This window comes from Patiria miniata, unplaced genomic scaffold (assembly GCF_015706575.1).
Source record: "Patiria miniata isolate m_02_andy unplaced genomic scaffold, ASM1570657v1 HiC_scaffold_26, whole genome shotgun sequence".
Taxonomy (NCBI): Eukaryota; Metazoa; Echinodermata; class Asteroidea; order Valvatida; family Asterinidae; genus Patiria; species Patiria miniata.
Window position 1 is genome coordinate 7,324,035 of NW_024037065.1, and position 27,746 is coordinate 7,351,780.

The 27,746-nt window shown below is 41.3% G+C and overlaps 1 protein-coding gene across 1 annotated transcript; it reads left to right on the forward strand.

The window, feature by feature from the left end:
• The first annotated feature begins 1,336 nt into the window (after positions 1 to 1,336).
• LOC119733967 (serine/threonine-protein kinase PLK4-like) lies at positions 1,337 to 27,467 on the forward strand. The gene is made up of 18 exons (XM_038207340.1): positions 1,337 to 1,718; positions 3,134 to 3,229; positions 4,886 to 4,981; positions 6,645 to 6,759; positions 7,962 to 8,074; positions 8,901 to 8,989; positions 13,205 to 13,301; positions 14,576 to 14,634; positions 15,689 to 15,765; positions 16,365 to 16,444; positions 17,296 to 17,579; positions 18,511 to 18,596; positions 19,022 to 19,920; positions 20,285 to 20,389; positions 21,578 to 21,833; positions 24,460 to 24,685; positions 24,859 to 25,070; positions 26,184 to 27,467. The coding sequence occupies exons 1-18, from the start codon at positions 1,614 to 1,616 to the stop codon at positions 26,477 to 26,479; spliced, it is 3,291 nt and encodes a 1,096-aa protein (XP_038063268.1). The 5' UTR covers positions 1,337 to 1,613; the 3' UTR covers positions 26,480 to 27,467.
• The last annotated feature ends 279 nt before the right edge of the window (positions 27,468 to 27,746 follow it).

Sequence of the window (27,746 nt, forward strand, 5' to 3'; positions counted from 1 at the left end):
TTATTTGAGCTGATGAGAACAGGCAAACGTTACAGAACAATCCGGGCTAATTCCAATCGCACTCTCAACAGTTTTTATCCCAGTGCAGTACGACTAGTAAATGGACAAGTGTTAATATAGTTTTAACGTTTTAGTATTGATTTATTTGGTTTTGGTTTTGGTTTTGGTTTTGAGTATCAATGCATTTTTTAAATAGTAATTGTATAAGGTGTTTTATCAGTAATAAGTCGTTATTAACACGTTTTACTCATTGATTTATGTATGTATGTATTTATACTTTTTTTTTTTTTTTTAACAGCTCGCAACGCCATAATGAATTTCAATCTATGTTTTTTTTATACAAATGACAATAAAGAATTCTATTCTATTCTATTCTAAAGAGGCCGGGGCGGAATCTGTCCCCCCCCCCCCCTTCAACTTTTTCCGCGATAGCCTCGAAAACAAAATTCATAATTTCAAAACCCTTTGTCATGAAATTTCTTGGACATGCTCTTGTTATTGTTCTATGCATGTACCGAGTTTCATAATTTTTCATCGCTCGATGGCCGAGATCTTAAGGGGGCGGATTGTGCCCCCCCCCCCTCCCCACGGCTGAGAGCTGGTCAAAAAAGCCCGGCCCTTCCACCACTTTTCACACGAAGTACTTAACACTATCGTATTCTAACCTTACACTCATAAGGTTGAAGATGTTCAAAACCAAACCTGTTGAAGTTTCAGCTCGGTGGATATTACACTTTTCAAAAAAAAGTGAAAAACGAACCAAGATTTTGTTATTACCCTTTATTTCCAACGATAAGCCAATTGACTGATCGTTGGAAATCACCTACATTTCTTGATTTCTTCTAAATGACAGCAAGCCAGATGGAATAATTTCAAGGGCTGTCCGCATAAAAAAAAAATCTAAACTGAGTAACGCCCGTTCACGCTCCAACGGATCTGTCTGCGGTCCAACTGTGCAAGAGGATATTTCCTTGACTAATAAATACCTATTCAATGGAATAGACCCGTGCAAAACAATGGGTGGGCACCGTGGACAACCATTGTTACTCTGACTAATAAAACCAAGATTGGAGGCAAATCTTTCTTGTCACATTGTCACATTGTCTAATTTGTGCATACGCGATTATACGCTTTAGTTCGATGTTTTTCTACTACTGTTTGGGTTCAAACATTAAACTGATTTCCTTCCCCCCCCCCCACCCCTCTTGTTCATTCCCAACCGACAACCATCAAAAATTGCGCATTTCTATAAAATAATTCAGTTTCCCCCCAACCGCACCCAAACCACACCCCAAAAGGAATGATTTTTTTCCTGGTGGTCTGCAACAGCGCCCTCTATATCACGATCGCGCGTAAGTTCGAATCTGCAAGTTCTACCGATTACAGACCGCATCGACACAAGTACACACAAATTATCGCTCAAGAATTCTCCGAGATCTGAGGTCGAATCGATATCACGATGTCTTCAACGTATTCCTGACACTTCATACACCAACTGTGGATATCTTAAGTTTTGTTTTAGTTTGTGAACATTGGTATTTGTGACTGCTTTTCGTCGAGTGTTTTGACAACGTTCGAAGCGTCCGTTCTTGTTTGCTTTACAATGCGAGTTCATGCGTGCACAGTGTATGGACGTGCATTCAACTGCAGTGCAGATTGAAGCTGAACGCAAGATGACATCTCGATCCAGCAACAGCGGAATGGGCGAGAGTATAGAGGTAAAATGTGTAGGATAACTAATAAGAAAAGTAGTATTCTGATGTCACTTGTCACTACAACTTCAGGTTGTTTAGTGATTATTGAATACTGTTCCTTCATTTGTCATGTTTGTCCTTGCTCTACATGCTCTATCATTTGTCTATGAGTATGATCATATTGATGATTTGTTCCAGAATCAACACTCAGATCAACTAAATCTGTTCAACTAAGTTCAAGTTTATTGTTGTAACTTGTAATCTTTAACAAGGATAGTCCATTTCAGTTTAAGAAAACTGCTTTCCTAGGTTTGGCTTTGCAAAATTATTGCGAATCTATATCACATTTATGGCAATCGTGTTGTATACTAAGGGCCCCTGTTTAGTTTGGATCAAATTAGAGTCAAGGGTGTTTTTTTATCATTCAAAAATGACCTTTTCAACCTAAACTAAAGCATACTTTGCTCATTTCTAATCACACTTTTTGGTAATTTTGAACAACTTGGGGTAGAAAACTAGAAATTAAGATTTGTGTAGGCCTACACGGTTTACGGTTAGTGGCATGTGATTCAGCGCGGTATTGCGTGTCACGGTACATCGGTAAGGCGATTGCATGGCAGGACCTGTAGACTTAACCCTGAATCCTCCAAAATCCTTCTTGCAAATTGGAGGAATTTGCAGGATTGAGGTTACATGGCAAAAGTGGGTTGCTGATTTCGGAGTACGCACTGTGTCAAGGTCTTGGGCCGGACCTTGTGTTGTTTATGCTCAGCCGTGCATAAATTTAGCCTTTGATTAGGCCTATACTTAACATCCTCCGCACTGCTCCAGGATGTCACTGCCTCTGCCTCAGCCTATTGACAGTCATAGCCGGAGGATTTTGCAGGATTCAGGCAGTGGTCACCCCTCCATGGACCATATTCAAGAAATAGCGGAGGAATTTGCAGGATTGAGGCTATATGCTATTTTTTTCATGAGGCCAATTGGAGGATTTTTTCAGGATTGAGGCTACATCCTTGCAAAAAGGCCTAGGGAGTTAGGGTTAAAATAAAGTCGGTACAGGCTTCGCACGTGGTCACGTCATGGTGCATATGCGCAATCACTGAATGAATGTCGCATTGGCATGTTTACAGAGTCATTTAAACAAGTTTATGCCAAGTTATCTCTTTCCTTTTTTTATCAAAAACCTGTAGTTTCCATTGGAATACAAACTTGTGTTTCTGATATTACGCTTTAAAAAGAAAAAATTGTGGTGAAAAATAGTGATCAATTTGGCTTGCAAATGAGTACGGTACGGTAGATCGCGGCAAAGCCAAATCGAATCATGTGATGTTTCCTTCTATTGGTGATTGGTGTAAGACGTTCACTTAAGTTTACCATACATGTGTATTTAACACCGATAAAATCGTGTTCCATATTTTTGTCTCCATAATACGCAGGATTACCAGGTCTTGAACCTCCTTGGCAAAGGGGGCTTTGCCTGCGTCTACAGAGCTAGGGCCATCAACACTGGTCAAGAAGTAGCCATCAAAATGGTAAGGCCAAAATATAAAAAGACAAAGTTCAAAGGCCGTCCATTTTGGAATAATGAATTAGGCCTATTCGATTATTTGAAACTGTGTTCAACCGAATATTCAAATATTTGAAGCTCGCCGTTCAAGTTAACTGCGTGCCACACCAATCAACAGTTGCACGCAGAGCGCGCTGGTTAAAATTTGCGTGCGGTGTGGGTGATCGATATTATGAGCCACTCGAGTGTTTTGCAGAAGTATTCTATAACTGTCGAGGGCATAACTCCCCCCCCCCCCCCAATAAAATATTTAGGTTCCGTGTGATTTTCTTGGTTGGGCGGGGTATAGAAAACACAAGTATTTTCATTCTTGGCCTAGTAGGCCTTTTACAGCGTGAGTCAGAATGATCTGTACCCAAATTAAAGAAAATATTTAAAATATGTAGCAATTATCAAAACAAGTGCAAATGAGATATGTTATAGGCTGGTATTTTGGACATAAGGAAAGTTTCCATATAAGAAGTTCACTAATTTTCCTCTGTATTGACTAACAAGCCCCCAGATAGCAATTTCATGTCATCAAAATCAATTTGAGCAGTGAGAAAATACAAGCATTTTCTTAGAAAACACTTAGAATTTTTCAGTCCAATCTCATAGGGTTTGTACACAGGGTGTTGAGTGAACTTCGTATATGGAAATCTTTCCGGACATATTTGGTGAAAGTTTCATGTATATCCATTGTACCATTTATACCGCTAGTAAAGAACGCACGCTAAAAAACACTGTGACCACGGTTCCAAATTTATTGAAATCGCGTGCTGATGGACTGCATTTTATACAATGCAGTCACATCAGTACGCGGTGTCAATAAATTTGTTGAACCATGGTCAAGAGTGTTTTTTAACGTGTGTTATTTGCTAGCGGTTTTCTTCAAAAAGGTACAGTACACTGGATGTATACACATGAAACTTTCCCCAAATATGTCCAAAATACCAGCCTTAAACATATCTCATTTGCACTTGTTTTGATAATTCGCTACATATTTTTAATATTTCCTTTAAAGGGGAATGTACAACATTTGCTTTTGCTGCAATTTTCAGAAATAAATTGATTTGGAGGATAAGTATGTTATAGCAAATATTGTTTATGACTTGCTTCACGTTTTGGGCTTGTAGATGATGGAAAAAACAAGAAAACCAATTAAGTTCTTGTAGTCTGGTTCCACGACCCCACTTAAGGTGAAACATAGCAATTTAAGACTTTGGGGAATTGTAAGGTCAAAGAATCGATCTAGCAGGCTTGTACCCCTTCACAGGTGTGTAATCAATTGCAAAACAAATGCAGAATAACTACATTTTGAGAAAAATAGGAGCAATTTTTCACCCCAAAAAACAAGTTTTCTCCAACGCTTTTCCGGCCAACCAGCATTGGAAATTAATACCATTTTTCTTGAAAACGTCAGCACACCAGGAGCCACAATGTTACAGGATGCTTTAGACTGTCATTCCCTAGCAATCCAGTAAGGTATTTCGTGATAATTTGATCATTTCATTTTGTGATGTTTGCAAATGTTGTATCTTCTCTTTTATTTGGGTCCAAATCATTCTGACTCACGCTGTATGGCAACAGATTTTGAGTACATTCTTTCTGTTATGTTCCTTTTTTTTTATTGGTTGAGTAGATTGACAAGAAGATGATGCAGGCAGCAGGGATGGCGGGCAGGGTCAGGAACGAAGTGGAGATACAGTGCCAACTCAAACATCCATCCATCTTGGAGGTAAGGCATTCTAAGCCCTGTTCTAGACGCCGTGCTACTGCCGTGCCAAAATTACTTGAAATGATGCGGCAATAGCTCATCTTGAGCACAGCAGTTGCTCTAAACGCCGAACTAAAAGGAAACATGCAATATAATTATGAAGAGGATTTTATAACTTAAATACTTTTAAAACAGCTTTTTTGCCTTGTTACTATGACTTTCCACCTCCTTTGTAGCAGTAAAAGGGAGAAATTTCAACATTTTAGTTTTTATGCTAATGAACATTTCCATGTTTATGAGCAAAAGCGTGATGTCATTCAAGGCAGAACAGCAGTGTCTCCGTAGCTTTGTGTGCAAATATTTCAAACTTTTCTTCATTTTCTTGGAGTAAGTTTCACTTTTTACTTGTTAATCATATTAAACAGCTTGTTTGGACAATAGTAGTGGCCACTGTTTCTTCAAAACTTATTTTGTGGGTAATTTTCAAAGACTTATTTTTGTACTGTTCATATGCACTTTTGACAAGGATTGCCTTGTTTGACAAAAGTAAAATAGTGCCCTCTTGCATGTATTAATGAAAGGATTTGCTTATTATTGAAAAACTACCACTTTCTTGTTACTTCCAATGACAAGAAGTATAAAGATGGTTGCAAAACATAGTAGTGTGCATGAAAACAAGATGAGCTGAATTTCCACTGCATGCTTCCTTTAATAGTCGAACCTTACTGCGTCAACAGGAATGGGCCAGGTTAAAGCAGTACATGCAGTTCAATGAACTTTCAGCACTATCAATATATTTCGCGCCTATTTCACTCCCCAGTTTCAAACAAAAAGACGTCCTCTTAATTCAAAGGTTGAAATTAATTTATTGGTTACTCATTTGCTGGCCGATTTTTACATACGATATCTCATTGGAAAGCTCATAAACTAATGTTATGCTGGAAAATTATCAATTAAATTTGAAAATCTATTTTTCGGGGTGCCACACCGAAATAGCAAGTCTACACCAACTTTAAAGATATAGTCCATCATTTGTAATTTGTGTATTTTGTCGTTTGAAGCAACAAAAGTGCTCAAAATCTAAAGAAGGGTGCACCAACTAACCTGATGAAGTTTCATCTCAGCTTCAGCTGTATTTTTCGAGAAAAACAACATTCTAAGATCTCGATTTCAAATCAAAAGTTGCTGAATCATGTTTTGAATTGGGCCTGAATTTAGCGTCCGAGACTCGTTCTCACTGAGCCTATTGCAGCTACGCGATGTCGCGCACTGATCCGATGAATTATAGCAACCGCACGCGCGTTTACGTCGTGCCGATGCTTGCGCGTGCTTCGCCGAATAACAAAACGAACTACAAATTTGAATTTCCTACGGTGCTTCTTAAGAAGCACCGTTGGAAAGGCCTTCTGTTGTTGATTTCTTCAAAATGACAGCTTGCCAGAAAGAATAATTTCACAGGGAGTTTAGTTCCCTTACTATCTCTCAACCAAGTATGTTTTTCAACAGTAATTACGCCAGTAACTTTTTGGATAGCTGCAAATGATGGACTCTGGCTTTAAAATGCTGGAGCTAGCCAAATCTATTGCGGTGGGATTCTTCTTGGCATGGTGGTAGTCTTCTTGCCTCCAAGTATGGAGGGTCAACCGTACAAAATTTGATTGTTTGTGTTTTTGATTTCCCACAGTTGTACAGTTACTTTGAGGACAACAACTACGTGTACCTAGTGCTGGAGATGTGCCATAATGGAGAGATGAACCGATACCTCAAGACGCACAACAAGGTGCTAACGGAGGAAGAAGGTAGCCCAAAACTAGGTTGTACATGCGAACTTTGAAAACAATTGTATAAAAACAAGCTCGATCGGGTCTCAGAAGCTGTGGGCCAACAAATTCGTGTTCATCCATGAGTCACGTGATTGTACCATGTAATTTCTGGAACGAGTAGTGTTTTGAGTTTTAAAAAAAAATCAGGTTTTTGACCCCAGTGACCCCATGATAACCTTTGACCCCAGTTTGGTCATGTGACATGTTGGGGCTGGGCTACTGACACTTTTGACAAAGTTTGGTTGAAATCGGTCAAAATATGTAGGAGCAATCAACAATATCAACGTTTAATTGTTACTAACTAACTAACTAACTAACGGAGAGACATGATGATTTGTTGAGCTGGTATCCCGCAGGTAAAAATCACATGACACGCTTGTACATGGAGATAAGAGCTTTCACTATACCACATACATATTCATGATCGCGAGCCGAATTCTCATTGGTTCATTCACCATCACGTGCCAGATGCTATTTTTGCTGTTTGCCAAGCGCCCTGGCCAGTATTCGCACATATGGTGAATACGCATGCGTAGTAGACTGTCGCACGGGTTACCCATGCGTCAGTCTACTACGCATGCTCTTTACGAAGCAATCGTGGAACTGTCGCACGGGTGCACAGAACATCACCCTAGCTAGCTGCAGGCTGCACACGAGCTTCATGTCAAACTGGAGAATATTGTGGACAATAAAGATGCCCCCTATACTAAAAAAAAAAGTAATCTACAATGCGGTATCTCTTTGGAGTCACTGTTTTGCAAAAGAACTGAACTTTTCTGAGGTTGAGCAATATTCTTCTGGTGAGTGGGTCAAGTTTCTCTGCAGATTTTATGCCCACAAGGTGCACACTGCAACGGGAAAATTCAGCAACTGAAATACTTTATGAGGTATAGTAAAACAAATATAACATGGTTAATTTCGGGTGGACAGTCGATATTAGCTCCCCCCAGTATTGAAAGTTGGCAAACTAGTTCCTTCGGCTTCGCCTCAGGAACAAGTTTGTCAACTCGACTGTCCACCCTCAAACCGTGTTATATTTGTATATTAAAGAATTTTAACCCAATGTTAACTCTCTCAAACTATTGAGGGGGTACTTGCGCACGGAGCCCATAAAATTGGTGAAGGGCAAGACCCAATATTCAACTTGAGCATGCCTTCCTTGTTGTTTTGTTTACCAGCACGCCATTGCCTGAAGGAGATAGTGATCGGGATGCTGTACCTGCACTCCCACGGGATACTGCATCGCGACCTGACCCTGGCTAACGTACTGCTCACTAAGGACATGCACTGTGTAAGTAGAAACACTGGTTCCTTGTCCCTCCATCACCAACTCTTTGAATGGAATTGACCTATCGCGGTAGAATCACGTTAGAATCGCGTCAACGCAGCTTGTGAAATATTGTCCAATTACATGATATACAAATGGACGCGGAACGCGCAAAATCTGAGACGAATCAGACTTAGTGTACAAAAACTCCATAGGGTTGTCTAAGGGGCGTGGCTAACTCGCAAACGGCGATTGGTCAATTAAAATACATTGGGAAAAAATCCTCCGGTGTATGCTAATTAGAAATGAGAAATTAGCACACTGATATTCCCACAATGCAACAAGCCTTAGGGCCATTCAGGATAGTCAGTGTTAAAAAAAATTCGATCTTTTTTTGTGGGTGGGTGGGTGGGTTAAATGAAATAACTGAAAATCGAAATTCAGTTTTCAATTAAAGTCATAGAAAAAAAACTACAAAAAATACTACATACAGAATAAATAATTACATGAAATTGTCACAGTTAAAAGTCAACAAGATATACTTCATCCCTATGTTTTTTTGTGTGTGAAATGGAGCAAGCTAAATATTTTACAAATATTTTTCAAATTGGGTAACTTTCTTTTTGACTCACCCTGTATCTGGTGTAAATTTACGCACGGCTGAGCATTAACAACACAAGGTCCGGCCCAAAACCTTGACACAGTGCGTCCTTCAAAATCAGCCACACATTTTTGCATTAATTTATAGCCTCAATCCTGCAAAATCTTTCATTTTGCAAAGAGGACTTTGAAGGATTTTGGAAGGTTAGGGTTAGAGTTCAATTGATATGACTTTTTTTCTCTTCCACAGAAAATTGCAGATTTTGGGCTGGCGGCAAAGCTGAACATGCCCAACGAGAAGCACTACACAATGTGTGGGACGCCCAACTACATCTCACCGTACGTAGACAGTTTTTTTTACCCTAGCTAATAGGGCTGAGTCAATTCGAATAATTGAATATTCGAATATTCGACCTTCCAATCGATCGAATATTCGAATATTCGGTTATTTGGCCATTCCAAATTCCCTCAAAAGCAAAAATATGCCATACATGTACATGTAGTCAACGTACGTGCGCACGTCAGCATGCCATGCATGATTTCTTCACAGGTAAGTCAGGTATTTGACAACAATCAGTTGTTCTTCAGTCGTCAGTAATTTAAAGATTAACAATAACCAGAGAAGCTAGAGTGAAGAATTCCCTGTTTGCATGGGGGACGTATTAAGCCGTGAACCCCAAACACGGCGGGTGGCGTCAGCTATTGTGACTCTCCGACCCTTAACTCGCAAACAGGAACCGAGCATATCTATTACTGGAAGCTTCTTGAAGTCTACAAAACGGTGTACTTCCTAGTCACAGTATTGAGGATAAAAAAATCACTTTTAATTTTATAATAATAACTCGCACTTTTGTCACCAAGAATTGAGGAAATGATTTTATATCATTTTAAATAAACTTATTCTCAACAACCAAAAACTCCAAGAAAAAAACCTATGATATTTAATGTCTTTATTCAATGAAATATGGGTCTTTGAATTGTAAATGCATATTTAAGTTTATGCAAATACATGTAATGGGCCTGGGCGCGGCATACACACGCCCCAGCTTGACACGTGCAAAGCAGTATTTCCTTGTTTGCCCACAGGGGATGTATTATAAGCTGTGTACCCAAAACACAAAGGTGAAATTTCAGCCCCCCCCAAAAAATCGCCAGCCGAGCTCCGGCGGGCGCATTGTTGGCGGGCTAATTAGGGCACAGGTGCACTGACCCGGTTCCTTTGTCTGGCTAAGTGCGTGCTCTGGAGATAACTTTCTAACAAATAGGCCACTAAAAGGTTTGGATATTCCAACTTGCAACATTTTGATACATTTTGTCTAGCTGTGGTTTTCTATGCTGGGAATCAGGGGTACGGTGCGGAGAGTTGACCGCAAAGTCTGTCTGGCGAAATAAATGAGAGCCCTTTTGAGTTTGAAATCCTCTCTGTTGTCTGCCCTTTTTCTTGCGTTTTGCTCGACTTGGAGGACATAAGCCAGAGGTTCCTGCTATTATTACTGAAAGTATAATTGCTGAACTAGTTTTTGAACTGTTTATGTATGTTTTATTTGTGCAAATATTGGGTGCAATTAGCAGACTAACCCAGCGAACAAAGCTGACGGACAGCGAACGAAAATGTGTTCGATAAAAGGGTGCTCTGATCAGTTGAGAGAACTAGATTATAACTATAACTATAACTTACAACATGTATAATGCGCTTTCCACCATGTTTCAAAGCGCACATGTACATGTATATAATTACGGAGGCATTGAGGCGAACATCTAACAGCCATAATAAATTTACCCCTAAAAGTAAACAAGAAATTCTTTTAGAAAAATCCCAGAGTCCGTAACGTAAATGAAACAAGGTTTTCAAAACGTTTTAATGTAATGTTGGGGTTCATGACAAGTTTTCTACAACACCGCCACGTGCTGTGGGCAGCATACTGCGTGCAAGGCGATTCCCTATAACCACGTGCATTCGACACGATTGAACAGGCGATGGAAAACTTTGGGGGGAATTGGCTTCGCTGTATCAGTGTAATGTACCGCTTCTTGTGCGACCCTGTGCGAGCAGTACGTCCTCAAAATAAGTACATGAAAACGGAAAATACAAAGGCCCACACACAAAAAAGAAATCAAGTTCTTTGCATGAGATTGCAGAGGTCTTCTACATCGATGTTGGCATGCCATTTTCGCGATGTCAATAGCCGATCCAGTAAGCCCCTCCCAATGCGCACGTGGGCAAATTAACACGTGCTCCTCTCCAATGCCACGCTGCATTTTCCTATGCTGCACACATGTACATGTAACACCAACGCGCGGGGAAACTTGCCAGGATGGCATCGGGGAAAACAGCGGCGGTTTTCTTTTGAAAGTAGGGATTGTAAGTAGGACAACAACAAACAGAAATAGGGACAACGGAAACGTTACTACTCATGCTAGAAGTTTGATATGAAAAGGTGTCAGGAAGTGTTTTGTGAAGACATGAAAGACAAAATGTCTTGTTTATCTTGTCGGAAGCATCAGCGATTGGTGTTGCAGTCCGGCGTTAAAAAAATGGGTTGGCTTTACTGCAAGCACTCCCAAAGCAGAAGTAATATATGTATGGCATTATTGCTTGGCATTTTTCTTTGTAGTCATCGTCACCACAATGCAACCACCAAAATCGCGGTGTCCCAAAGACGCCCTAAAGCTTGTGCTCAATGTTTTCCCGACAATCAAGTGTATATGGGCTCCGTGCGCCAACAAAAGAGGGCGCCCTTTTACCTAGCAACGACGTCCCATGGGCAAGACACATACATTTCGCTGGTTGACGTGCGCATCATACCTTGTGTGTGAGGCACGTACACCAAGGGTTTCTACTATATACACACAGTGGTCGCGCTTCGCAGAAAAATATTGCAGTCAGGCAAGATGGCGTCGTTCGGTCACCCCCAACTGTACTTTCTTTGCCGGTGAGGGGGTACTTGTGAACGGAGCGGATACATGAAACTTGCTATCTTTTAAATCCACCAGATTATGCTGGAATAAGAAAAGTAGAGCTAAATCATGATACGTTATTGCTACTGTACAGTGTTGTAGTACTCATACTCAAGTACATTACTTTTTGAGAATACTTGTACTTGCATTCGTACTCGAATATCAAAATACTCGGACTTGAATTCCCAGCAAAGCACTTGGACTCTACTATTCGATATTGTACTCCATCACCAAAGCACTTAGTTGTACGCAGTTATTTGACTCGGGGAAAAATGAAACATTTTTTGGAATGAAAAAAATCTCACTATTGTTATATGAAGTGTAGCAGAATTGGCTTTCAAGAAGTCTTGCTCAAAAGTAGTCCATTCATAAGCCAGTTCAGTATTCCAAAAATAGTCTGGTGCACAGCAAGATTCGAAGATTTTCTTTTCTGGGATAACCGCTGCAGATAACTGCACACAAGGCTATGGGGGACGTGGTTACCAAATCTGCATTCTGTGCAATTTTTGGTGCAATTGAAAAGAGATGAACTTTTGTTCGCACAAAAGTTTTGACACACAAGACACCTGAAAACACTTCGCTGTCCAAAGACTTTGTGCAAAATGTTAAACTTCAGATTACGATGATCTCTTCAATTTTGCTGGTACCCCGCTATGCTTTTGTACGCAAACGATTAAATGTTTATCCCGAAAGACAAAATCGGCAAATCTTGATGTGCACATGCGCAGTTGGAATACCGAACTGGCTTATTCCATATTGCTAAATAGGTGGCTTCAGTGTTCACCCATTACTCAAGATTTTAATTGTTTTTATTTGAGTACTTCATAAAGTACGGTACTTGGAGAGTCATGTAGCTAGACTCGGGTACCTGTTCTCGTTCTCAAGGGTCAAAGTACTTGAATGCGTGTGGTACTTAAAGGAAATATACATCATTTGCTTTTGCTGTAATTTTCAGAAATGGATGGAATTGGGGGGTTGGAAATATATAGCAAATATAGTTACACTGACTTTATTGAGGTTTTGGGTTCAAAAATGCTATAAAAACCAAGAAAAACAATCATTTTCCTGTAGTCTGGTTCCCTGACTCCATATAAGAAGAAACAGAGCAGTTTACATACATTGGGGAATTGTAAGGTCAGGGAACCAGTCTAGCTGGCTCGTACCCGTTCATAGGTTTGTAATCGATTGCAAACAAGTGCGATGGTCAATCGGGGCCAGTATTTGAAAAAAGCCAGTTTTTTCCAACGCTGATCGGCCGATCAGCGTTGGAAATTGATACAAAAATACCACTTTTCTTGAAAATGACAGTATACCAGGTGCCATGATTTTACAGGATGCTTTACACTGTCATTCACTAACAGTCCAGCAAGGTATTTCAAAATGATTTGGTAGTTTTATTTTTTGATGTTTGCAAATGTTGTATTTTCCCTTTAATATTCCTTGAAAGGTTAAGTATTGTACACATAATGTGCCTTCGGTTTACGGCACAGTTGTGAAATTGTTTGGAATTTGGGAAATTTCCTCTCATTAATATTGCCTGTGGTGTTAGAATTTTGTGTGCTAAATTATCAAATGTTTTGATTCTTCTATGCGCAGTGAGATAGCGACCCGCAGTGCTCATGGTCTCAAGTCAGATGTGTGGTCGCTTGGGTGTATGCTCTTCACGTTCTTGACTGGCCGGCCGCCATTTGATGTATGTATGAAGCATTCAATTTCCACTAGTAGAGGGTGCGTTCGAGCGTGTTACTCTTGCTACTCCCGAGTGCAGAAAAATGTTGCGTGCGCATTACTCTCGGTGCAAGAGTATACTCCCGTTATGACGGAGAGTATACTCTTGCTAACCCGCGGGTCGTACTCCTGCCGTTCGTGCGCTCAGGAGAATGCTCATGTTAACACGAGTAGCACGCTCGAACGCACCCAGAGAAGTTAAAGCTATAGTCCATCATTTGTAATTTGTGCATTTTGTTCGTTTGAAGCAACAAAAGGGTTCAAAATCTATTGAAGGATACTGAACAACTAACCTGATGAAGTTTCAGCTAAGCTTCAGCTGTACATATCGAGAAAAACAGCATTCTAAGATCTCAATTTCAAATCAAAAGTTACTGAATCATGTTTTGAATTGTTTTGAATTGCAGCCATACGCGACGTAGCGCACTGATCCGACGAATTATAACAACCACGCGCGCGTGTGCGTCGTTCCAATACTTGTGCGCGCTGCGCTGAATAACAAAACGAACTACTAATTTAAATTTTCCTACAGTGCTTCTTAAGAATCACCGTTGGAAATGCCTTCTTTCGTTGATTACTTCAAAATGACAGCTTCCCAGAAGGAATAATTTCACAGGGAGTTTAGTCCCCTTACTATCTTTCGACCAAGTATGTTTTTCAACAATAATTACGCCAGTTACTTTTCGGATGGCTGCAAATGATGGACTATAGCTTTAAGCTACAAGTTTTTGAAAGAACATGCAGGCCTAGGACCTATGTTGCGTCATTGATACACGTGTTAGCACCGTCCCAACTACACTGAATATTTGAATATTTGCTTATCAACTAAATGTTCGAATAGTTTTTTGTCAGTTTGAAAATGCGAAAACAAAAAAACTATGCATATACACGCACGACTGTTATGTTATCGTAAAGTTCGGCCCTTAATTATTGTCAGGTGCCACTGTTATGTCGATAGTAACTTTTTTGTCGACGGCGGTTCATTGTTCCCACCCTTTGGGGTAGTGGGTACACGTAGTTGTTAAGTTGTTACTTTCTCAACGACTGCCCGCTATTTATTTTGTCAGTCATTGTTGATTTATCATGTCAATCATGCCGGTCTGCAGACATAATCGGCAGGCGTCAGCCTTTGTGAAATACCTAAAACATTTAAATGTTTAAAACGGTTCGAAAAATATTTGCTAATCGTTTAGAAAGGTGAACGCAAAGTCACCGCCTTAATGTTGTTCCCTTCTACAGACGGAAGCAGTGAAGAGCACACTGAACAAAGTGGTCCTGGCAGACTACATCATGCCTGAGTAAGTTATTGGAATTTCTATTCTCCGCAATGTTACTCATTAAAGCTATAGTCCATCATTTGCAGCTATCCGAAAAGTAACTGGCGTAATTATTGTTGAAAAACATACTTGGTTGAAAGATAGTAAGGGGACTAAACTCCCTGTGAAATTATTCTTTCTGGCAAGCTGTCATTTTGAAGTAATCAATGAAAGAAGGCCTTTCCAACGGTGCGTCTTAAGATGCACCGTAGGAAAATTTAAATAAGTAGTTCGTTTTGTTATTCAGCGAAGCGCGCGCAAGCGTTGGCACGACGCACACGCGCGCGCAGTTGCTATAATTCGTCGGATCGGTGCGCGACATCGCATAGCTGCAATGGGCTCAGTGAGAACGTGTCTCGGACGCTGAATTCAGGCCCAATTCAAAACATTATTCAGCAACTTTTGATTTGAAATTGAGATCCTAGAATGCTGTTTTTCTCGGAATATACAGCTGAAGCTGAGCTGAAACTTCATCAGGTTAGCTGTTCAGTATCCTTCATTAGATTTTGAACACTTTTATTGCTTCAAACGAACAATATGCACAAATTACAAATGATGGACTATAGCTTTAACCCACATTCGATTTTAGAACAAGTTGCGTAACGTGGGTCCAATTTGCGGGGCAGGGGGGCACTCAGTCGGTTTTGAAATTCTGGAGAAAGGGGGTGGCCACAAGGAGGCGCACATGTCACCTCGATCAGAGGGCCAGTCTGCATGCCCCCATGGTGCCCCCTCCCCTAGTTGGACCTCTGTTAAAAAAAAATTAAATAATTACTATAATTGACATAATATTTTACTTTAAAAAAAAAATTCAAAATGCATTGCTTATACATATATACATGTGTACATGACAAAAGTATCAAACCTGTAGGTTTCTGATATGTGCTCAGAAAATCTTGCAGTTTAACATTTTCGGTTGCATTTCGCTTGTTCAAAATTTGCATCGTTTAAAACAAAAAAAATCCCAAAATGTAGATCAAGAATTTTTCCAAAGTTTGTGTTACAAACAATTTCCCCTCACATTTTGTCTCACCAGGAGTATATCTGTTGAAGCCAAGGATCTGATCCTGAACCTCCTCAGAAAAAACCCAGACGACAGGCTGAGTCTATCAGGTATGAAAACAAAAATAGGCAAATCAATCAATACATGAAAAAAGTGTACAAACTTTTGCTGTATTTCAATTCCCAATAGTTCGCTTTGGTATATACTATAATTTTCATTTTGCTGATGACTTATGCTTTGTTTTGTCTTGGAATATACATTCAAAGTTTCTTTGAATAACATATGCTCCAATAAAAACTGTCACTACTTTAATGTTGTTACCAAAATGTTTGTTTCAAAAATGGTATGCAAACTCAACTTCGCTTTTTTCTTCTCAAAAATCACCCTTCTCATGTTTTGTTTTGCGAATGTCGCTTTCTTTTGCTTGGTCCGTGAGTGTATATGTGGAGATGAAAATTTACAGCAAAAGTTAGTTTCAAAAGTCAACTTAGCTGTGATTGTTCATTGTCGCTCGCTTGAGTGTCACATTCAGGCATGCAACTTTTCCTCGGATCAGCTGATTTCCTCTTTTTTTACTTCCCATGTGTGCCATTGAAAATAGAAAAACAATGTACAAAGTCTGGGAAAAATTTGAATTTCCTCTTTTTTTTGTGATATCCCAGTTGCATGCCTGCACATTGATATTCTTTTCCCCCCCCTCCAAACTCAGGTGTTCTGGATCACCCCTTCATGACAAAGAGTCCTCTCTCCAACCATGAAGTAGGACAAGACCAGCAGACTGCCAAACAAGTGGGTTTTATCTTTGCCAGAATTTTTTTTACAATTGGCTTCTAAAAATGGCTGAACAAGTGCGAATGCATAATGAGCTCTGGCCATCTTGCATGAGGGCAATTCCATTTTTGATGTACTTTTGAGTTTCCTTGGGCCGTAATAACCTTACTGAAAAGGTTTAAGAACTGTTAACCCCATGGTAGATAGAGTAGACCTAGACCTACCTAAGCACCAAAGATGACATCCAGAAAAATGTGTTATGTATGATAAATAAGACGCACAAAATCGGTTACTCACGTTACGAAAATGTAACGTGAGTAACCGTGGAATTGCCCATGAAAGTCTTGCATGAAATCTATCAAGCAGACTATCAAAATGATCCCTGCCAGAGCTTAAAAATGCGACGCCAATAAATGCGACGCCGATGGCACATATGGAACACCATACTTAAGATGTATACCTAGATTTATAGCGATTTGTGATAAATGTCACGTGACTATAACATTACTGCACACATTTTGCCTCCATTTACAAACTTTTCATAAACATCTTTCCGAATTGTTACAAACAATTTTTGTTAAGCATGTAATTTATTTTGTTTCTTTTTTTGAAAATGAAAATTTTGTAGTTATATTTTGTGGGAAACTTACGGGGCTTAATTTCGTCAATTTTCGGGGACAGACATACCGACCGACCGACCACCAAGTGACACGTAGAAGCTCCTCCAGAGTTTAAAAATCAAATTCCATGGCACAATGTCGTGTTGCTGATATTTCTTATTCTTTCGAAACTAGTCAGATCATGTTAAATTCCTTTAGATTAGACAACTTAAATTCCTTTTATTTCTCATTTGTAATTTCATCATTCAGAGGCACATAGAGTCGTCAATGGACAGCGGCCACGCCACCATGGCAACCCTCTCCACGGCAACGACCTTTCCCAGCCGCCTCTCCTCGCGTAGCCGGCCAATCAAAGCCCTGCCCCTCCCGAATCTCACCCCGTTGGTCTCGCAGGAAGAGGAGGGGGTGGGCGGGGCCAAGGTGTTCGGCAAGGGCTCCGGTTTTGAAGGCGGAAGAGGGCACAACGAAGCAAGGTGGACAGGGAACCAGTATGACCGGCACCCACCATCACCACCAGTTCGAGACAGGGCAAGGTAGGTTTGATTTGACTTGTTGGAGGTCACTTATTAATGTTCACTTGTGCAAATAGACATGCACTATTGCCCTCGTTGACAGTCAGTAGATATGCACTAGTGCCCTCTTTGCCGGTCAATATGTGTATAGTACAACCGTACCATATGAATGGTAAATGTAATGGCTGACTGCAAATATATTTATTTTCACTCATTAAACATGTATCTTAGTTCCCAAATAGACATGCAAATAGATATGCACTAGTGCCTTCATTGACAGTAGACATGCTCTAGTGCCCCCTTTGACGGTCAATATGTGTATTTTTACAACCGCACCATATGAATGGTAAATGTAATGACAGAACTGCAAATATTATTGTGATTTTTATCACTCATTGTATCTTACTTCCCAAATAGACATGCAAATAGAGACGCACTATTGCCCTCGTTGACAGTCAGTAGACATGCTCTAGTGCCCCCTTTGACGGTCAATATTTGTATATTACAACCTCACCATATGAATGGTAAATGTAATGACAGAACTGCAAATATTATTGTGATTTTTTTCACTCATTACATCTTACTTCCCAAATAGACATGCAAATAGAGACGCACTATTGCCCTCGTTGACAGTCAGTAGACATGCTCTAGTGCCCCCTTTGACGGTCAATATGTGTATATTACAACCTCACCATATGAATGGTAAATGTAATGACAGAACTGCAAATATTATTGTGATTTTTTTCACTCATTATATCTTACTTCCCAAATAGACATGCAAATAGAGACGCACTATTGCCCTTGTTGACAGTCAGTAGACATGCACTAGTGCCTGCTTTGACAGTCAATATGTGTATTATTACAACCTCACCATACGAATGGCAAATATAATGTCAGAACTGCAAATATTATTGTGATTTTTACCACTAATTGTATTTTATTTCCCATCTAGCTTCAAGACAATTTCTGCATGCGACGACAAATCGGGGTCCGTTTTATCCACGTCGTCCAAACAAAATTCCTGGCTGGACAACTTGGGTATGAATCAGATATATTTATTTTTCAGAAATAGGAGAAAAACCAAGATTACCTAATCTGCTGTCATCAAGTGCAATTTCTTTGATGAAATGTATAGAGTACATTTCCACTTTTTGCACATTAATCTGGATTGTTTTGCTTGGCCTGTAGTTTTAAATTTTAGTTACAAATACTGTTTGTACAAACCCATAGTGTTTAGGTGCTAAAACTGGACACGTTAGCAACGATGTTTGAGTGTCTTCCATCTTTCTTCTTTCACCGTTGAGGGAAACTTTCACAGAGAGTCCAGGTTGGCTAAATATTTTTGTTGTTGGGGGGGTGGTCAAGGAGTTTAGCTTAAGTCTGACCCAGCTTAATAAACATTAGTTCTCATTTCCACAATTTTAACATGGTGTTGTTGTTTTGGGGTTTTTTTTTTGCATCAGGTGGTCAGAGTTCAGAAGGAAACAGACATCGGTCATTGCAGGACACCAGCAATCACTGTACCCAGTCTACGGACACCAGTGATAAATCCACAAGCTTCTTGGCCGGTTTGCACCGTTCCCAGCACGGCAAGCGGCTGGACTCGACAGAAGGGAGAAATTGGTCCACAGCTCGCGAAGACAACGTCAGGCATGGATTCGGTGCACACAACACAAATGACAATCACTGGAATGGCACATCGGACTCTAGTAGAGAATTCAGGAGCAACTGGAACAGCGTGGACAAATCTGACAGATTTCGTGGGACGAAAACTAGCGATTTCCCCATCGGAGGTTCCACTCACGTCGGCATGCGCAGCAAAGAGCACTCCGCCTCGGAAGAGCAACTGTTTCAGAAGAAGTCTTCCCAAGATTCAAGACAATCTAAAGACAGATATGGAAACCACGAGAAGGGGTCGGGCATTTTGCAAACCGAACCAAGCGAGTTCAGGACAGAAGGTCTTGACCATAGAGCTGCCCAACAGATCTCGGACAAGAGGTGGGATTCTTACCAATCGCATCACGGCACCGGAGGAAAGACTCACCAAACCAACAGTTCCACTGACCTATCGGGACACTCGTCGCAGGACGCCGGTCGGTCCCATCATGCAAAGCACCGTAGGAAAGAGGACATCGATAACGCCAACTTGCAGAAGAGCCGACCCTCGTCGACAGCGGTGTCGTCCGGAGACGGTCGCAGGAGGGAGGGGCACGCCAGCGAGACGAAACAGAGGCACACCCAGAAACATGAGAAGAGGGAACGGAGCGGTGCCGATAATGTCGGCAAGAGTCTGGTTGAGTTGACGGCACCTCTGAACGCACGCAGGCTGAGACCCATCAGGCAACGAACAAGAAACGCCATGGTAAGTTGAGAAAGCCAATGGATTAGCCGAGGGTAAAGTAAAACACAAAAAACGTCTGGACAAAAACAGAGCTAGCACACTCAAACTTTGATCACTTTGAACTGTTGGAATGAACTTTGAGCGCAAACTTTGTTTGGACAAATTTGGCCTATGGTGGGTATGTGTTCGTTGCAATTAGTTCAGACTTACAGTGGAAAATTTGTTGAGACAAAGAGGCTGACAGGACAAATTAACTGTCCCCTGTTGCTTGTGACTGGACTTTTGATTGGACTTTTGATTTATCTGTGACTGGACTTGTGATTGGACTTGTGACTGGACTTGTGATGGACTTGTGATGGAATTGACTATGACGCCGGTTTTTCAGGTGAGTATTCTCGAGAGCGGCGAGGTTTGCTTGGAGTTTCTGAAGACCAAGGACGGCAGGGACCGGGTGGTTGAAGTCTGCAGGATCTCAGAAGATGGAATGAAGGTAGGACACGCCTTCCAATATCTCATTATGATAATAATTGCTTTTACAAAGAAAGCCAAGTTTCTGCTTGATACACACAAAAAGTTTCTTAAAAAAAAACAACTTAACTGTAATCAAAATTACAGTCAATTATTGGTTACCACCACAGCACTGGTTGCCAATATTCACATAATGTCATAATGTACAACAGGGAGCAGAAACAATGAGAGCTGTAACAGTGACACAGTTGTATCCTGCAGCAGTTGGTGACCACAGACTCTTGGGCAATTTGGCCTTGAGATTTTTGACCGGGGCGGCAGGATTGTCATTTTAACAAGTGTTGCATGTTGTTGCGTTCAGCAGGGTTTCTAGCCAAAATACCCTTGGTTGGTGTACAGATAATGAATGTTTATGAGTGCAATGGTGAGAATATTTTCATGAGTTGAAAGATTGAATGTTCTATTTAACGAGGCGAAGCCAAGTTGAATGGAATATTCCATCTTTCAACGAATGAAAATATTCTCACCATTGCATGAATGCAAAACATTCATTATTTGTTTTATATAACATCCAAGTAGATCTTTGTCATTCGATTGGAGGATAAAACTTTAAGAACAAACAAAACTCGGCTGTTAGAGGCTAACAAAGGTTTAAAAGTCAAATCATTGACAATAATGAAAATGAACATTGTAAGTTCTTAAAACAATGCAAAAAGATCATCAAGGCAACTGCATCAACTTCGGAGGCAAGTTTTGTACTGCTATAACACATATCATATGGTCTAAATAGTGCAATGATCATATAGCGCCGGGCCGCTGCGCGTCGTATATGTAGCATGCACACAGCGTGCTATAGATCAAAATGGATGGGATGAAAATGCACGGTGAATGGAACCAAAAATACACGATTATGACATAGGCCGTGCAGTGGTTCGATTAATGAATGCCGCGTGACCTACAATCCTCCAATCAAATGACAAGGATTTACTTGGGTGTTGTATAATTAGGGTTAATCATTCTAAGATAGTGTCTCATACTTTGTTTACATCGGAGCTTGGTGGCTCACAACCACACCAGGCTTATATAAGAAAGCACACTTGTAAATAACAAGTGACATGTTTATGTTTTGACCTATATCACTCGGGCTCAAAATACATTACCAATGGTCCTTCATCAAAACTTTCTCTTTCTTTGTGTAACTCATTTTCAGATCACCACCTACCACCCAAACGGCGGCAAGGGCTTCCCCGTGACGGACGCCCCACCCTCCCCACCCCAGGACCACACCACCCTCTACACCTACCACGACCTACCGTCAAAGTACTGGAAGAAGTACCAGTACGCGGCCAAGTTCGTCCAGCTGGTGCGGTCCAAGACTCCCAAAGTGACGCTGTACACCAAAGAGGCCAAGTGCATGCTGATGGAGAACGCGCCGGGGGCTGATTTTGAGGCTTGCTTCTACGAAGGTGGGTCAGTGTACACGGGCCTAGTCAAGAGAACTAACTACACTCACTAAATTACTGCTGAGCTAATGCACAGTAATATAAGTTATCCGCGAGCGCGAGTGGAACACGGAATAATGTAGTGCGTCTGTGTCCCACATACCACGAGGCCGGCTGTGTCCCACATACCACGAGGCCGAAGTATATGGAACACAGACGCACTCAGCGCGAGCGTGATAACGAATTTATCTTCAAGCAAACTTGACGCGCAGTACAGTTTGAACGAGCACGCTTTACACGGACGTTCAGCAGTTCAGCGTATGCAGCTGGAATGTCGCTCGCAATACGCGGAAATACAGCGGAATACGCGGAGTGCGGCATGGACCGAGGCCGTGCTACATGGTTATGTGTAACACGGCTTGTTGCCATGGATCCAGCAATCAGGATCGAGGATTCAAGTTTACTTGAAGAAAAAAAATGTAGCCTGCTTGGCGCATCCATATTTGTGCACAAACCTATGGAAAGTTTGAAATCTTGCCCGGCTGTTTGCATATCTACGTTTTGTAAATAAATCGGATACACCCAAAACTGAACTGCAAAATCTGTTAACTCTTTCAGTGCCCGCGAAATTTGAAAAGTTTAACCCTAAAGCGCCCAACTTCGAGCGTTTTTGTTAATTGTTCAAAATTCTGTAAAAAAAAAAGTAAATAAGTTTTACTCACTAAATTTGTTGTTGTTACTCTCTGGTATATCCTTGATATATTTGAAAGTCAAAAGTAGTCACAAACATAGTGATACACCCTGAAATACTGGCCTGAACACAGGGAGATTCCGCACTTTTTGCAGAAAATACGAGATTTAGTGCTGCGCCCTCTCTCAAGAACTCGAATGAAAAAATAAATACAGGTCGTACATGCATGAAAATGGTACCATTAGAAAGAGCAAGAGCGCCCCCTTTTGATAACATATTTACTCTACCTCGTACATGTACGAGGTTTGGCAATTTTAAGTACGAACATTTACGAACATTACCTCGTACATGTACGAGGTTGGCGCTATTGGACTAACAAATATACCTCGTACATGTACGAGTTTGGCACTGAAAGAGTTAATGGGGATTTCAGTTCCATTGCGGGGAAACGATTTCTCTTTTCCCAAAAATTGACAGCATATACCAGGTACAATATATTAACCCTAAAGGGGCCGGGTTATTTTGACCATCTCTCAGCCGGGGGTGGGGCGGATTCCGCCCCCCCCCCCCCCTAAGATCTCGGCCATCGAGTGACGAAAGATTTTGAAACTCAGCACATGCATAGAGCAACTCTTCCTAAACATGCCCAAGAAATTTCATGACTATAGGTCAAAGGGTTTTGGAATTATGGCTAATTAATTATTCATATGTATGAATGGCAATTCTGCTCGGTGTACACGACGTATATGCGAAAATTCAGTTTTCACGGCGCGTAGCGCCGGAAAATTTTTCGCTACGGGCCAACCCGTGGTCCGATTTTTATGTTTTTGGTATCAAAAGATGCGCAAAGCTCGAGGCTAAAAAGTCATAACAGCTCGGGTCGCGAAAATTTTGTTTTTAGAAGCTATCGCGGAAAATGTTGGGGGGGGGGCGGATTCTGCCCCCCCCCCGGCCCCTTTAGGGTTAAAGGGATGCACGATCCTATTATTTACTTAGAATCGAGTAGGATATTTCATGATATTTTGACAGTTTCATTTTGGAAAGTTCGCAAATGGTGTCCATTATAATACCATAATAAAACCGGAGTCTTATATAGCACACGTATCTACCAACAATTAGGTACTCAAGGCGCTGGAAATTGTGTCTATTATTCAAGACAGGTATATGAAGTTTATGAGAAATATGAGACCCATTATGTAGCACCTTTATAAGGGTTTACAAGGTGCTGCGGCGCATATTGCAGCCACTGCCAGAAACACCGGGGCAAACCCTTCTCTTAGCGATAAGTGTTACTGGGTTCTTTAATGTGCATTACACAACACACGGGACCTACGGCTTCACGTCCCATCCGAAGGACAAAGCAATAATGGTAAAGTGCCTTGCTCAAGAGCACAAGCACCATGTTCCCACGGTCAGGATTCGAACCCATGTTCCACGGCACTCGATTCAAACACCGTAACCATTGGACCACAGCACCCCACCTTGATGTGACTCAAATACTATCTGGCCCATCAATTCGGGCGATTCACAATGCATTGCGCCACCAAGAGTTTGCCATGGAGAGTTAATTTTTCAAGTTTACAGTCGACAAAACATGACCCATTTGAACGAGTGTCAGTAGAAAACTTAATTTGTTATAGATTGGGGCATAGCGTTCTGCCGCCTTACAAAAAAATCCATATTGATAAAAAGGGAAAAAAAGGGGGAAAAAGGGCAAGCATAATATTCGAATCATACTTTTACAAACTTTTTCTGGCCGGAAAAACTAACAATTTCAAATGTCCCGCGCTGCGAATTTGTCGACCATCTCCCACAATGCACTGGGAAAAATGACCTCTCTGTGGCAAACTCTTGGTGGCGCACTGCATTGTGAATCGCCCGAATTACATCGAAACAACGTGTAGTTTACACCTATTGAAATTCAGCCAAAATTCATCCAACTGTTTTCTTACGACCCAGGTACCAAGTTGCATCTCTTGGGACAGACCCTCCAAATTACCGAGTCCTGCGGCAAAGCCACCTCAGTCGACGTGTCCAGTGGATGCCAGGCAATCCCCGCTGACGCCCAGGCTAAGGTGGATCACATGCATGCCGTGCACCGGCAGTGCCTGGAGCTAGAGGCGGCCATTGCTGGGATGGAGTCAGTCAAAGGCCATGGGCCGTACTTCCCGATCATCATATGCAGGTGAGGTTTTGCGTCGAGTCATGGCTATACGATTTTTTGACACAATGGACTCAGTGCACCAACAGTTATAACCAACGGTTATCCCGCGAGATCGAGTGAAATACGGAATAAAGTCCATGTCTTTTGTTCAAATTTTATATTAAACATCACTTGTTACAATTGTCTATCAACAGAAAGCCAACTTCCTCGGATGCCACCTTAACGGCAAATAAGACCATCCAGAATTCAAAGTCTGGCACCCCCCACCCTGACGCCACCCCTGTGGCACCCGTCACCTCACCCAGTGTGGCACCCCCCGTGTCAGCGTCTGTTTGCTCCTACGATGGCACCGTCTTCAGCATGAAGAGTGAGCCGCCGAGGGCCAGCTCGTCAAAACCAAATCAGGGTAGGCCTCAATTTTGTGTATTAAAAGGTAGAGTTTGAATCATTTGTGCATTGTGTCGTTTGAAGCAACAAAAGTGCTCAAAATCTAAAGACGGGTGCTTAAAGCTATAGTCCATCATTTGCAGCCATCCGAAAAGTAACTGGCGTAATTATTGTTGAAAAACAAACTTGGTTGAAAGATGGTAAGGGAACTAAACTCCCTGTGAAATTATTCTTTCTGGGAAGCTGTCATTTTGAAGTAATCAACGAAAGAAGGCATTTCCAACGGTGATTCTTAAGAAGCACCGTAGGAAAATTTAAATTAGTAGTTCGTTTTGTTATTCAGCGCAGCGCGCACAAGTATTGGAACGACGCACACGCGCGCGCGGTTGTTGTAATTTGTCGGATCAGTGCGCGACGTCGCGTATAGCTGCAATTCAAAACAATTCAAAACATGATTCAGTAACTTTTGATTTGAAATTGAGATCTTAGAATGCTGTTTTTCTCGGAATGTTCAGCTGAAGCTTAGCTGAAACTTCATCAGGTTAGTTGCTCAGTATCCTTCATTGGATTTTGAACACTTTTGTTGCTTCAAATGAACAAAATGCACTAATTACAAATGATGGACTATAGCTTTAACAACTAACCCGATGAATTTTTTAGCTCTGTGAATGCTGTATGTTTCAAGGAAACACGGTATTCTGGGTCTTGATCTCAGTTCAAAAGTTCCCATGTCATTCTTTGAATTGCGCCCTCAAGATTTGCCAATTTTTCTTTCGGGATAAAAATGTCATCGTATGCCTGCAAAAGCACAGCAGCTAGGGTACCAGCAAAATTGAAGAGATCATCATGTTCTGACGTATAATATTTTGCCAAAAGCCTTTGGACAGCCAACTATTTTTAGTTGTCTTGTGTGTCAAAACTTTTGTGCAAACGAAAGTTCCATCTCTTTTCAATTTGCACGAAAGAGTCAGAATGCAGATTTGGTTACCACGTCTCCCATAGCCTTGTGTGCATTTATCTGCCGCGGTTATCTCCAAAAAAAATTGTCTGTGCTCCAGACTATTTTGGAATACCGAACTTGCTCTGATCATTCCCAAATTCAAACTTGAAATAATATTTGTTCTTCTTTTAGATTCCAAGTGCGGTACCAAACGGGAAAGGCATAGCAGTCACCCGAGCCGGCAGAACGTTCTCAAGAGCACCTTTGTCCCCAACGTGGGCTGGGCCTCGCAGATGTCCAACGGCGAGGTCTGGGTGCAGTACAACGACGGCACGCAGATCGTCGTCGGGGCCTCGGTGACCTCTGTGAAGTTCATTGACACGAGAGGGGAGGTCTTGCGGTACGGTCCCACCGACAAACTGCCGGACGGTGTCAAAACGAAACTGGCGCAGCTTTCGACGATCGTGGAGATGTTCGTCAACAAATAGACATGGGCCGCTTTTTTGTGAAACAGCGACCTCTAATTCTCCAGCTTTGGCGTTCCACCAAAGCGAACGTGTTTCCGTTCGTAAGCTTTGCCAGACCAGTGATATATGAACTTTACGAACTGAATACTACTGTAGAAAACTTCAGAAAATTGATCAATCACGCTCACTGAGTGCGTTTGATTACTTCCCCCAGCTTACTCGCGCCTGGCTCCTCGCGTGATGACAGACATGCGCAGTGGAGCTAACTAAACGAATGGTTTCGGGTAAAGTTTCGTGCAAGCGCTGGAAAGTTGAACTTTGACATGACACACCTGCATCCGAATCAACTGTCTAGAGCTAGGTCTAGGTCCACGCCCATTGAAAATAGGCCGGGAGGCTGACAATAGAGCCGTAGCTCTGGAAGCCCGTTTCTGACACGGCCTGAAGCGCCCGCCGGATGTCACGCTGGCAGCCATGTTTATTGCATGGCCTTGGGATACTTATACCCAAGTAACCGGCTTGGAGAGTCGGTTACTTGGGCCAGGCTCGAGTAAGCGCGAGAAGTCACGTGAGAGGTAAATTGAACGCTGTCTCGCTTGCAAGAGTAAGCGCGGGGGAAGTAATCGAACGCACTCGACGTGTGCGTCGGCCATTTTGGAAAACATTGAGAACAACATTCACTTGTATTTTTGGGTAGAAAGAATTCGATCAACACAAATTTTGGAGGAAAATTTCTTTTTTTCTCACGACATGATTTTTCAAGAACTTTGCAACTAGTTCGGGATCTCAAAATGCTGTTTGTATATCTTGTGCATGAACTGAAATCCACTGCTTAATTCATGACAATAATGGTATTTACAGAATTTATATAAATTGTTGCATTTTGCATCGTGTGCATTGGATTTAGTTCTTTTTCTTTTTTTTAAGAATTGGGAGATTTTATCTGTAAATTACAATTGTTTATATTTCAATAGTGTGTGTAATAAAATGTGAATACTGTACAATCAAACTTTGAATCATTGTACATGCCAATTGTAGAAAGAAATAAACAAATTATTAGTAAATCCCCGGATTTAAATAACTTAAAATGAAAGAGGGATTAAAATTTGAATCCTTTCCAAATCTGTGTCTGTGTGTGTGAGAATTTGACTTTTCTACAAAAATTAATGTAGGTTTTTGCAGTGGTGTGTTTGAACTTTTTGAAATCATGGATGGATCCGATCTCGGTATATAAGAATGGTTCTCAAACTTATTTATGATGTCGAAACCTTTCTCAATCCTTTGACAA

Bases quoted from the DNA above. Each gene is read 5' to 3' on its own strand.
- LOC119733967 (XM_038207340.1), top strand. From the start codon at position 1,614: ATGCGTGCACAGTGTATGGACGTGCATTCAACTGCAGTGCAGATTGAA. The intron at 3,230-4,885 runs GTAAGGCCAAAA...TTGGTTGAGTAG, and splicing joins AAGAAGTAGCCATCAAAATG to ATTGACAAGAAGATGATGCA. The intron at 4,982-6,644 runs GTAAGGCATTCT...GATTTCCCACAG, and splicing joins AACATCCATCCATCTTGGAG to TTGTACAGTTACTTTGAGGA.